A 13,199-nucleotide genomic window follows, 5' to 3' on the forward strand; every position below is an offset into this window, starting at 1 on the left:
TAATTGAGAGAAAAGAAATTCAAATTTTATTTTTTAGAAAAAATCATGCATCAATCAATTAGTTAATTACTCAAGTGCATTTATCAAACTTTTATTTTTATTGATTCAATTAAATTTTTAAAAAATTTAATCGAATTAATTGTTTATACATTTTTAGATATAGTCATATTAAAACTTTTTCATAAAAGAAATTGTTAAGGAAAATATGGAATAAAATTTATAATCCAACTATTTTCTCTCACTTTCACTTTAAAAAAAAGAAAAGAAAAAATGGGGCTGGCTGACTTTGGCAACAAGATCCCTTGTATCTCCATCAACGCCTTGTCTCCAGCTTCAGCTTGGGTTCTTCCCCCGTTGCTGCTGCTGTTGCTTCCGGTTCCTTTGTAGCCTCCGACTCTTGAGATTATTTGAAAGAAGGGTCCATGATAGATATTAATATAAGCAAATTAAGTGGGGCAATTTCCCTTGATATTTTCTTTGCCATCCAAAGGAAACGAAGAATTTTGTTTTCTTTGCCAGAACCTAAATGTTACTACTTTCATATATGTTTTATCCTCTAATGGAAACCCTTGCTGTCAAGTTTGAATGGCACCTATAGGCTATAAACCCAACAAAGGAATACAAGATAAAGGAGTTGAGTGGAAATTAAAAAGAAACAAAGTAAAATGTTGCCAAGAGTTGCAACAAGATTGCTGGATCAATATAAGTGTCGTATATATAGTGGGGCAAAACGAGACAAAATTATGAATTTATTATGAACTAATTAATTATTTAGAAAAGTTGAAGAAACTTTGATGTTGATGGCAATAGTTCCCAAGAATTCTTCCCCATGCCCTTCCCCAACAAGCTGTTAAAATATTGACAATTTTCCATCCATGGATTTCAGCAGAGGTGTCAGATCCAAGATATGAGAGACAGAGAAAGACCAGTACTTGATCCAACTGATCAATTTGTACAAAGCCCATGTTGCTCATAATGCAAAATATAATTAATATACATGGGCAGCAACCGCCATGACAATCGCCATTTTTGACTCACTGTCACAGGTCAAATGCTTTATGAAAACCATTCTCCAGTCTCCATGCCCATCTCCGCTTCATCTCGCTCTCGGACACACACCACTGTTTCCCCCCCCCATTAAATAAATTTCCCTTTCAGTTAAAAACAAAATTTAAGGAACACAACAAGTAATAATAACTACAAAGAGATACATTATTACAGTGAGTGTTTTAACACTACTAAACACAAGCAAAGACAGGCCATGTCTTGCGACGTACAGTAAGATCATATTCATTATTATTGTTTTTGTCCATAACAAATACTTAAGTAGTGGTATCTCACATTAATTTTATATATCAACTCTTAGCACAAAAGCACCCTAACCATAATAGTAATAATAATAAAGTAGTCAACCTGCTCAATCCATCTGCTCGCTTTTTGCTTCTTATCATTGTTTCGACAGCTGCAGCGACCACAAGATCAAAGGAGCAGGTTGTGCTAATAACAGCTACCAACTTCAGCTTCTGTTCTTGCATTTCTCCATGGCCCTTGGTGCTGAAATCCATCAACATTTTTTTACTTTTTTTTTTTGTTAAAATTAATCGACCAAAATACTAATTAAATAAAATTAGGTAAAAAAGGGGTTTTGTTTAATTAATTCTAAGTGAATAGGAAATAGTAATACTAACCAAGCCCAATTGCCTCTGTTCCTTTCATTATGCGCAACCTCTTGCATGATTCAACAAACATACTGATATTCAAAATTAAAAGGAAAAAGAAGATTAGTTTTGTTTCATTTATGTAAATTTTGTAAAAGTTGTTAATACATTGTTGCTCTCCAATTATATATATATATATATAGTAATTATTTATGTGACTGAAAAGCTCCAAAGTGGAAAACAGTGAAGAGCTGTGAATTAATGATGGAAGGTAACTTACTCCCATGGGACATCACCAACAAGCATCCAGTCACCATCCTTGTCCTCATAGGTAGGAACATAATCCGAGCCATTAAGGAGATCCATAAGCTTGCTCTCATTCATGAAATCCTTCACTCCTTGGGATCCACAATTTCCTTCACTCAACACACATTTCATTATATCAATAAAAATCATAACATTAAACAAAAAAAGAATAAAACAAAAGAAAAGAAAAGGAAAACTTGCTCTTGATGTAAAGCGGGTTACGTAGTACGTACCAATAGTGAAAGAACTGAACATTTTGGCTAGGGCATCAGAAAGTTCCAGGTAAGTTTTGTACATCCTCAAGTCCACTTTGCGGAGGTAAGGTGCACCATCCATGCTGACCTTCACAAAGGCGGCGTTGCCTGCACCGCCCTTCTCACTCTCCTCGCTGCTGCTCTTTTGGGTGGCGAACATGTTCTTCCGGAATGACCGGACTGGCGGCCAACCCACAACCTGCGCCCTAAAGTCATATATCATGAACTTTTATTAAATAAATAACTTTCGCCTTCGATTTACAGTTTCATCACTGACAGAAATTTTCATTTTGGAAACTAGAGTATCAAGGTTAAAATAATTACAATATCGAGGGAAAATTTAATTGTATGATATATATTCTTTGATGAGTAAGAATGATAACTCTACACGGATCTATGAAACTTTATGTATAATATCTTAATTTCTCTTTGTTTATATTTGGATATTAAGTAAGTAAATCTTCGGATTTTTTTTTAGGAAAACAAATTTTGGTTTTGAATTTATTTTATATATATATATATCTCCATTCTAATTGTTATTTAATTATATCATTTACTAAAAAATTTACAAGTCTGAACAAATATGCTTGCTTTGAACGGAAAATATAAAAAGTCCTAAGAAAATAGCAAATTTTGCGTGAAATGGTTGTTAGCAATTAGGAGCCTATAGTAGAAACTAATTGGATGGAAGATGCCATTAATTGAATAGAGGAGAATAATTAGGTTCTTAAATAGTATTTCAAGGGAATTGAATAGAGGCGAATAATTTGAAACGCATCTCTCATTCTTTTTGTCCTTCCATATAATAACCAACCACATCTCATTTTGAAATTAAAAAATTCGTGTAAAAATCTAAGCTTCACAGTGGACTGGTGTATTTTCAGGTAGTAGAAGCTCCACAAATTGAAATGATAATTTATGGCTTTCCACCTTATTCTCTATTTTCTTTTCTGGATGATTAAATTGCTTCAAGATCCAACATCTTCATGACAAACATAACATCAAAGCTCTAATTGCCCAAACTCCTCTTTTTTTATGTTAAAATATGCTTAACTTTAGCACCTAATAAGCCTAATCATCCTATAATTATATGCACCAACATATTTCCAGACAAACTAACGCAAACAAGATTAATTTTTTTTTTTAAAAAAAAAGAACATAATAAGATGAAGAAGAACCCAAAACAACAAAAAAAAGCATGCAACTTACTTGGCAGGAGGCTTCGCAGGATCAGTGGCACAAGGGAGAAGATTCTTCTCCTTCTCATTTGGATCCACCCCAGAGCTTTCTTTTGAGGAAAGGTTAAGCTTCAAATCAACTGTCTCAGAGAAGCCTCTCTTCCTTGCAACCTCTCCTTCTCCTGCTCTAATATTCCCAGGCAACCCTAGCCTCAGCTCAGTCTCTTCAAATCCCATTTTCGCCTTCTCGCCACCAACATCTCCTCCTCCTTTCCCCAACTTCAGCCCAACTCCCATGGCTTTTCTCTCTTTAATCTTTTTTTGTAGTCTTCTGTATCTAGGCTTTGGCTTTGTGGTTTTCGAGTTGGTTTGGTGCTTTGAAATGAAAGTGAAAAAATAGAGAGAAAAAGGTCGTAATAACAAAGGGGTTTGGGATATAGTAAGAGTAATAGCGACGTTGGCAAAGAAGAGGGGAGTGTTGGGCATTGAGAGGGTATTAATATACGGAGGGGTGCATTGTCGGTTTCTCCTTCTGAAGAACTGGGATGTGGACACGTGGCATGACCTGTGAGCTGGATTATCCCAACTTGCTGGGATAGGTGACGACAAGGTGACGTTAGCATCCTATGATTGTGTGTAGAGAGAGAGTGGACAACCCTCGTTGGCTGCTCTCCCCATTTTAACTTGGGTTTGGCCCACCTTTGTTTTTTTTTTTTTTCCAAAATTTACCATAATTGAGAATTGGGGATGGTAGTAATTTTTTAATTTTTTATATAATCTTCTTTTTTTTTTATCAAAACGTGTCCTTCATTAATTATATTTTAATTTTAGATATAACAAAGTATTTTAAGAGGAAGCGAAAGAGTGAAACTTAGACTATAATCTTTTATAGAGAGGCAAGACAAACATTTTTGTAATTCTTTATGCATTTTATCGGTAAAATGACCAAATAACTTATAGTACATACACACAAATGTGGATATATTTTGATTTCATTTAGATGTATAGGAGTATATATATAGCCTGTGTTCCCCAGGCTCAATTGCATTTTCACGCATGTATTTTACATTATTCCTTATACAACACCGTATGTATGGTCAAAGTGCTTAGAAATTAAGATGACAGAGAAAAAGTGTATGTTGGGGTGTGGCTTTAACTAGTGTGTGCTTTGGAAAGGAAATGTGGGTGCAAAAGGAGAAACAAGGAGCAATAATTTGACAGGGCACACTCAACTGGACGTGACTATGGCATGCACAAAACCAGTCTGAGTTTCCATCATCTCTATTATGATGGATGTTGCGGTCTCAAATTGCATGTACACATGGAGGCCACGATCACTTCTCATAAATTCCACCCACTATATCGGAACTAGCATATTGAGGAAATTATGGATTTTTTTTTTCGTCCAAGATATTTTAGGTACCATCATTCAGTAATTTAACCGCAAAATTAGTTTCTTGATTACAGTCAAAGCACCGAGAAAGATATGCAAGTCATTAATCTTAATCTTATTTTAATAATTAAACTAGTAATTAAAATAATCATATTCCTTAATTCTTTAAACCTTTCATAATCATATAGATCCCGAGAATACTTGAGAAAAATCTACTACTATACCCTCTATATATTTTAACATCCAACTGTTACATTGTTACTTTTTAACGTTTACTCAATCTAAAACCGTAAGATGATGCTAAGGATGGCTTGAACTAAAGAAAAATCTTGATTAGCCCAAGAAAAGTGGGACAAGTTACATTAATCAATGTAATCATTCATATCTTTTCTAGATAATAAGTAAAGTTGCAGCTTTTTAATCATCGACAGCACCTTTTTCTTATCATAATCACCTCTTTAAGCTTTCTAAGTAGAGAATCCTTATTATCATTAATCAATTCAAGTTACTTTTCCCTGCGCTCCTTTTAAAACGATATGGTAATTATATATACACACTAGTTTGAATACGATCCTCCCTTGCCTTGGGCATGATTTCATGGTTTAAACTTTAAACAATAAATAAATAAAGAAAATCCAAATAGAATAGGGTTTGCCTTTTTTTTTTTTAATCTCGACGGTTGGCTGAGAAAGTGGGACCCAAGTGTAAGAAAATGCATGTGATGAGATTCACTGGAGGGGGGAAATTTAAGGGACCCACAAAGTGGCCATGTGAACTTGTTTGCTTATATGGTTGTGTGTCGCCTATGTATCAAACCCTATCCCATGTGCGCCGCTGCAGGGCATCCCACTGCCCTTCCCCTTCTTTTTATTTTAATCTTTTTTTAAGTATAATTAAACTATACCATTAACCACAGCCTTAATTATGTATTAATTAGTAGTAAAAAATAACCAATATATACATTATTATGTTATTAACAGACGAAACTTAATTAGATCAGATTTCTTCTAGGAAATTCCTACGTAAACGATTATAACAAAAATAATCTAATTACCTAAATTTAATCTTTTATTAGTAGTATCCGAATTTTGTTGAATAGAATTCTAATTTCTAAGTACCCTAAACTCCTTCCAAAACCTCTTAGTTATGGAATATCTCTGTCAGTTAGGTAGAGAGGTCTTCAATTCTACAAAGAGTATCTACAGTTTTTGAGTACTAAAATTTTGACACTTGGTTTCGATCCCTACAAAGAATCAGAGGTAGGTTCCGGCATTGTGCCCATCCGAAAGTAGTCAGCCATCCCCTTTGCATAGATCATCAATATAACCAAATGATCATTTCCTTTTTTATATTTCTTTTGTGCTGGATAAAATAATAATTCAATCATTATTGACCAGAGATACTGTTATTTTATTCCCTACTGGGGTGGTTATGTTCACTGATGTCAATTAAAAATAAAAAAAATGGAGACAAATGGTATTGAGGGCAGGGTTAGAAAGAACCCAAAGAGCTGAAAATGGTGAAAAACTAGTGCATGCAAGAATCTTTTTGCTCTGTACCTTCCATGCCGGAAATGCTACGCTTTTGTTTTATTGTTATTGATTCTTTCAATTGCGATTAATATAATCTCACTTCAATGCTTTAAGAACAGATCCTAATTAATAATGATATGTGAATCTTTTCTACAAAAAGTGCGGTTTTGCTTGCACTTATAACAATGAAAGATCGCATGTTCACATCTTAGATGCTACTTTTAGTGAAGATTCGAGTGATTAAACTATCCTCTTTTTATCAACTTAATTGCAAGTTGGATCATTAATTTGACATGTACTGTAACTAATCTATAAATTCGATGGAGATGAAGCTTTGAAAAAGGAAAGATATTAAAACTGTTCAATAGCTACATACATGTATATAGATATATGGCTAGAAATGATTACTGATATATATGGAAGGTATGGGAAAAGGAATGAAATTGGTTCCAATGCAATGTATTCCTCCAAAGACTGACAAATTCAAGTGTCGCATTCACTTTTCTAGGTATGCATGCTAAAGCTCCTTCCAACAGCAACAAATTAATGAGAGTTTTGTTTGCATCAATCAACAGCCAACAAACCTTGAACACTTTGATTTGTTGTTGGATTATATGGAAAAAACTTTCATTTTTCCCTCTATCTATTAGAAAAACCAAGGCCCAAATTAATAAATCATCATATTTTCTTTTTCTGCAAATAAAGATATTGCATGCTTTGGATTTTTTTTTCCCTTTCTTTCCTGAAAGCAGTATGGCTTATTATGTGCATGTTTCATGTATAAATACGTTGCATGAAAACTAATAATTTTCGAGTCGTAAGTAAGCAACCATATATATAAATGTCAACCCATGCAATTGTTGTTGTTTTCGTATTGTCCTATATATTTAATGAGGTCCGTCCATGGGGACATGACCCTAGGGTTATGTTATAAATTAATCAACAAAGTTAGATTGACTAGGTCTTAATTTCTTTGAACCTGGAGTCTTCATGAAGGGTCCATCCTTTTCATTCTTGTTTATTAGACGTCCAAGTTATGGGAAGCGGCAGAATTAAGGATTCATAAAAGATAGAATGCTGAAATTCGTGGCTATGCTTGTGGCCAACCATGCCAAGAGAAGATGAGAAAAGAGCCACCCTTGAATGACCGTTGAAAAATTTTTGTAGATAAAATCGAATTAAAAAGCAATGGGTGAATCTCATTTTTCAAGAGAATCACACCAAGAAGTAGTAATCAGATTGGATATGGATTTTGGTACTGCCGGATATCCTGTCTCACCTTTAGGTGGCAAAAATGGGCAGCCAGACTAAACTCGTCAACCAAGGGGCCGAAACCACAGCACCCCATGGTGGAGCTCTGAAAGTGCAAGTTTGGGCCCAATCTGAGCAAGAATAATGGCCCAGTCCCTGCTATTATTAGTACTCTGAAACATGTGGGTCCCACATCTGGACATCCATAGTTAGTACCCACATTCACGTGTGCAAGTCAAGATGACTTCTCCTGTATGTCAAGTTCAACCACCGCTACTAACAGCCAAGCTTTTTAAGAAGGTAATTAATTTGGTATGATTAGCCATAAATTTGTATTTTTCTCCATTTAGGCATATCTGGTTTTCTAAGATAATATAAACAGCTGAAAGTTTACCCATGAAAGATGGGGTTGATGCATGCGTGCCTGCATGCAAAACGGTGATGATGGCATAAGATGGTTGATGCGCATGGGAAGCAAAGGCCAAACCCAATAATCACGGGCACAGCAACAGTAGCTGCGTGGGGGCTGCTCTCTTTAATGGCTTTTGGGCTTCTTCTCCAACTAAGAGTCCAAAATTTCAAGCTTTCCGCCACCACGGGTGGGCGTAGGCCTTACTATCGCCATCAGCAATTAAGACACCACACGTGTGGTTCAATGATATGATAGCTTCGCACTCTCACTGCATTTATTGCAGCTTGGTATGCTTATCCTACACTACATTTGAAGTTTGATTTGGATGGAAAAAGCGAAGGAGGGAATTATATTATATTATATATCAACCGGAGCTTGGTATCATCTGAAAAGGTTGGAGGTTGGCGGTGGTCAAGAGTCCGCACTTTGACTATTCTTCGTTAAAAAGAAGAGAGATGAAGTATTTCATGAACTGTACCTAGTTAACGAAAGGTGGTGATTAGGTTTTTACGATGTTGAATTTTTTTTTTTCCAATCCTAAGGATTTTGCGTTTAATTAATATTGAAAAATTATTGAGGCAACAATACAATCAACAAAGGGGGTACACTACACAATGTGATGTTGTGGGGTATAAGCTGATGGGATGAAGTCAGCATTGGCATAGACAGAAACTTAAAAAACTAATCCAAGCGTGTTTGGGGGGTGAGAAAGGGTGTGGACCCTTTCTCTGTCTGTGGTCCTTAGAATGCAATTCCAAAGATAACTGAGTTGTGACTGCGATAACAAGGCAAAATTAGATCACAACGGTAGCTCGAAATTCAAATGTGACACCTATCAGTTTGTCCGTTGCCCTTTTTTTCTCATGCCATCTCCTATCTATGTGAGTTGTATTTTTGATATGGTGCAGCTTTGCGGATATGTTTTGGTAGCCTAAAGGAACTGGGTCTCAGTACATTGGCACCAGCAAACAAAGCTGCCCCATACCCAACAAGGCTGTTGAGAAGATTTCGAAACTTGGGCTGCCCACTTCCTCAACCATCTATATTGGGGAACACTTCAACAGGTGCTGGAAAAAGAGTTTGCATCTCTTCAAATTTTGCTTCAAAAAACACAAAGCTGCAGCAGCCTGGTACATTAGTAAGCTCCATTTCCCACCCATAAAAATTAAAGTTAGACTTTTTTTTTTTTAATTTTTACAGTAAATTAGATTTGGGTTATAAGTCAATAAATATTTTTTCGTTATCTTATAATTTCCTCTTTTTTTAACATTCAAATTTTAAATATAATACCCAAAATTTTATAGTGAGTCGTGATTGATACCTGGAATTATTATGCAATTAGGTGGGGGAGGTTGAGTTGGAGCAAACTTCACAGACAAGAAAAGCAGATTAAGGTCTCTACATAAATGAAGCACAACTTATTTGGAATCATCTCGGTACTCGATGATTGTCTTCTCTTTGTCATGCCAATCGCCGGACTTTGTTATTTTCTAATTTCCAGTATCCGTGTGAGCCAGCTTTCTAAAAATTATAATAGAGCGCAATCGGCTGTAAGGCAAAATCTTGTCCCTGGTTAGATCGACAAATCCTATTCCAAATGACGTAGTATTTGCAAACTGATTTTTTACATCAATTTCATGCCAGAAAAGAGAAAAAGAAACTCGCGTTACTAAGCAATGTAAACTCCTTTTCTATATTAATTTGTAGAGGCAAAGGTTGAAACGTAATCGCACGTTGATTAAATTTAAGATTAAGAATCTACTCACAATCGCGGATGCAGCAGGAGCATTGACAGCTGCTAGCTCAGTGCCATGCAAACCTGCCTTATTATCAAATCTTTGATCAGTTAATGCCGATCGAGGCCACAAAAACCTAGATTTCGTGGACGAAAAACTCAACATGTAGCCATCATGTTGCTTTTAATTAATTCACTGGAATTTTGTTATACATCCCCATCTGAAATTGACAAGTGAGAAGCTATCTATTGGCATTAATTAACTGTTCCACCTCAAATTTTGTGAACAGCGCTTAGCGGGCATTTTATATCAGTTATATATATGCACCCCACAAGACTTAACTAACCTTAAAGACAGTTGGTTTTGTGCATGTTAGTATTGAGTGGTGCTAGCATGCCTCTTGGTTGGTTGGGGATAGTTTGAAATTCTAGCTGCAAACAAATGGACTTTGGATACATTTTTCGTTACTATCTATCTTTCCCATCTTATGTTGGGCTTAGGAGATTAAAAAGGAAAAGGAAATTTCACGTTTCTTCCCTCTTGAATTTACAACGAAAAACTCATAATCTCTTTGACAAAATATACTTAAACTTTGTGTAATGAGAGTCAAATCCAAAGATAAGATCCTGGCGAATAATCAATTTCTAAACCCTCCCACTAACAAGGAGAAGACTGGAGGGGAAAGGAAAAACCCCGTGGGGTAATAGTAGAAGAACAAGTACCATTCGGCCACATGACATTCCACATGTCATGTACAACCTAAAATGGCCCATCAATTAAAGAAGGGTCCCACTGTTCTCATCCCACATGCAATGGCCTTACCAATCAACGACATCCACGTGGGACCCAGGTTCACATGGGGCTCTTTCCCATCCCCCGCCCCTAACTCCCCCAACCCCCTCGGGATCAAACGATCCTTGACTCACTCTCCGAATCCTCTCAAACCCCCCCATCTCAGCCGTCCATTCTGGTCCACAGTCTTCACTTCCATCGGCTGTGCTTGTCCCTCCTTTGTCCCCTTCACTTGGGGCATCCAAATTCAGCGCTGCCCCACATGTGACAGGCAGCCATATCTGTCCATGTCCCGGAACATCGACTATCCTGCCCACGCGCATCGCTCCACGTGTCCCCATGGGGTCCCACGAGGGAACCCAGATGATTGGTCATTCCAGAAGCGCGTATGATACCGCGTGCGTGGGATTATCATTTCTCATCGATGAAATGCATGCACGAGTGAACAAGTCACCTGGATTTTGTCCCTTGAACAGTTTCTCCCCTATAAAACATGTCCTGCTTCACATCTTTTCTCATCAACACACTGTCCGTAAATCTTTTACAAAGCTTCTTTCTTTGGCAAACACAAATAAGAGTTTTAAAAGAGATCTGCAAAAGCAAAATCCTCAAGTTCTTCCTTCGAACAATATTTGGAACAATAGGAAACATATTGGAAGAGTACTATTATTCAGGTTGTGAAATATTTATATATTGGTAGCAATGGAAAGGAGAGTGAATTACCAGAACGATCTCAATCTCAAGGCAACGGAGCTCAGATTGGGGTTGCCTGGGAGTGATGAGCCTGAGAAACAATCGACTCCTTGTATCAGAAACAATAAGAGATCTTCATCAGAGATTTCTGAGGAGTCAAGGTCTAAGAGCAGTTATTGCGTGACAGAGGCTGGAAAAGATGATCACCAGGACACTGCCCCTCCTGTCAAGTAAGTGTATATATATATATGCATATGAAACCTCTTGTCTTACAAACGTTTGGTTAACAGAAGGTTAGACTATAGGGTATGGGTATAATGAGTTACTGACTTATTTTTAGATAGAATCTTATGAAAAATTATTTTATGAATTAATGCAGGGCACAAGTTGTAGGATGGCCACCAATCCGATCTTACAGGAAAAATTGTTTACAGACCAAGAACAATGAGGTTGAAGGGGCAGGGATGTACGTGAAAGTAAGCGTTGATGGAGCTCCTTATCTCAGGAAGATTGATCTCAAGGTTTACAGAAGCTACGCGGGGCTGCTCAAGGCCTTGGAAAACATGTTCAAGCTCACCGTTGGTAAAAATCATAACCTTGACAAACCAATGATAAAACTATGGTGATTATTAATAATTTTGTAGTAGAAGTGCTGATGGTTTTTGATCTGCAATTAATAGGTGCGTACTCAGAGAGGGAAGGCTACAATGGATCTGATTATGCTCCTACTTATGAAGACAAAGACGGTGATTGGATGCTTGTTGGAGATGTTCCCTGGGAGTAAGTTCTCTATCCAAAGCTACTTTTCTTGAACGTTAAATGTTGATTTCCTTTATTTTATCAACAAACTCATATTTTTGTTGCCTTTTGTTTACAGAATGTTCATCTCCTCCTGCAAGAGGCTGAGAATCATGAAAGGATCAGAAGCCAGAGGTTTGGGCTGTGTATGAGTTCCACAACGAACAAATTGTTTAACAAGAAGAGACAAGTTTACAAGAAATTTGCTTTGGCTCGGATAATCCACAAGGAAGATCAATCTGCTCTCCCTGAGAGGCTACTTGCTAGAGGAAAATTTCAGAGATTAACAAGATCGTCTATTTTCCCCTTCTTTTCGTCTTCTTGAATCATGGACGGCTTTGTGCCTCCGCTAATTCAAAGATCTATAGTTCTTTATAAAGAATATAGCACAATATCAAAAGCAGGAAACGAATATAGAATGCTTGATATCCAACTGTAAAAAGGAAATATTACTTTACCATTTTTCCAGGATAAGCATATGTAACGAGAAGTTTACATGAAAGGCAAAAACTTATACATATTTATGTGTACAGTTTCGTATTGTTTTATTTTGATCAGAATGAACAAATGGCAAGAATAAATTCTCTCAAAATTCTTCCACTATACTATCTATCCTTTTATAATTAATTGATAGCTAATTTAGCTAACACTTCCAAATACGGTTGGATAAAAACGATATCAAAGCTACCTTTGTTCCCAACTCAATCGGTTTCCAGTTTCCACAATCTTGAGATATATACATGGTGGCGGCATTCATCTAATACGATAATCTTGAGAAGTAATGATTCATTCAGCTATATCCTATGTCTGTGACAGAAAGCATACATGCATCTCAGGTAATGACAGACTCGGTTTTTCAAATTGTAAGGTGTAATTATAAATTACATGTTGGATAATTTTCAAGATTAATTGGCTTATTTCTCAACGCCTCCGTTTCATTTGAAACATTAGTTAAAACTTTGGGATGTACTTAATTTGCCATGTGCATGTGCAAGAGTTTCTTCTGGTAACAGAAATTTGGCAATGTGAGAGAACTGCTTAGCCAATAGAAATCCTTGAGATAACCACGTATTGGCTTATAAAACAAGTAAAAGCAATTAATCCCTTGATTAGTCAAAAGAAGAAGAAGAAGAAAATATTGTTGAAACAAGATTGCTTAGAGTTTAGAATGGCGTGGCCCAATACCGAATGTTGCT

General features: G+C 36.4%; 2 protein-coding genes across 2 annotated transcripts; one reads left to right on the top strand and one right to left on the bottom strand.

The window, feature by feature from the left end:
* On the bottom strand, positions 1,171-3,879 carry LOC18613235 (auxin-induced protein AUX28). Its single transcript, XM_018114231.1, has 5 exons — positions 3,428-3,879; positions 2,198-2,424; positions 1,939-2,074; positions 1,689-1,750; positions 1,171-1,554 (listed from the first exon to the last, which is right to left on the bottom strand). The coding sequence occupies exons 1-5, from the start codon at positions 3,691-3,693 to the stop codon at positions 1,517-1,519; spliced, it is 729 nt and encodes a 242-aa protein (XP_017969720.1). The 5' UTR covers positions 3,694-3,879; the 3' UTR covers positions 1,171-1,516.
* Positions 11,011-12,535, top strand: LOC18613237 (auxin-induced protein 22D). Its single transcript, XM_018118109.1, has 4 exons — positions 11,011-11,435; positions 11,585-11,787; positions 11,886-11,985; positions 12,083-12,535. The coding sequence occupies exons 1-4, from the start codon at positions 11,215-11,217 to the stop codon at positions 12,153-12,155; spliced, it is 597 nt and encodes a 198-aa protein (XP_017973598.1). The 5' UTR covers positions 11,011-11,214; the 3' UTR covers positions 12,156-12,535.

Source organism: Theobroma cacao, chromosome 1 (assembly GCF_000208745.1).
Source record: "Theobroma cacao cultivar B97-61/B2 chromosome 1, Criollo_cocoa_genome_V2, whole genome shotgun sequence".
Taxonomy (NCBI): domain Eukaryota; kingdom Viridiplantae; phylum Streptophyta; class Magnoliopsida; order Malvales; family Malvaceae; genus Theobroma; species Theobroma cacao.

Coding starts and splice junctions, on each gene's coding strand:
- LOC18613235 (XM_018114231.1), bottom strand. CDS start 3,693: ATGGGAGTTGGGCTGAAGTTGGGGAAAGGAGGAGGAGATGTTGGTGGC. Junction 2,425..3,427: donor CCTGCGAAGCCTCCTGCCAA/GTAAGTTGCATG, acceptor ATATGACTTTAG/GGCGCAGGTTGTGGGTTGGC. Junction 1,751..1,938: donor GTTGGTGATGTCCCATGGGA/GTAAGTTACCTT, acceptor TTTGAATATCAG/TATGTTTGTTGAATCATGCA.
- LOC18613237 (XM_018118109.1), top strand. CDS start 11,215: ATGGAAAGGAGAGTGAATTACCAGAACGATCTCAATCTCAAGGCAACG. Junction 11,436..11,584: donor GACACTGCCCCTCCTGTCAA/GTAAGTGTATAT, acceptor GAATTAATGCAG/GGCACAAGTTGTAGGATGGC. Junction 11,986..12,082: donor GTTGGAGATGTTCCCTGGGA/GTAAGTTCTCTA, acceptor TTTTGTTTACAG/AATGTTCATCTCCTCCTGCA.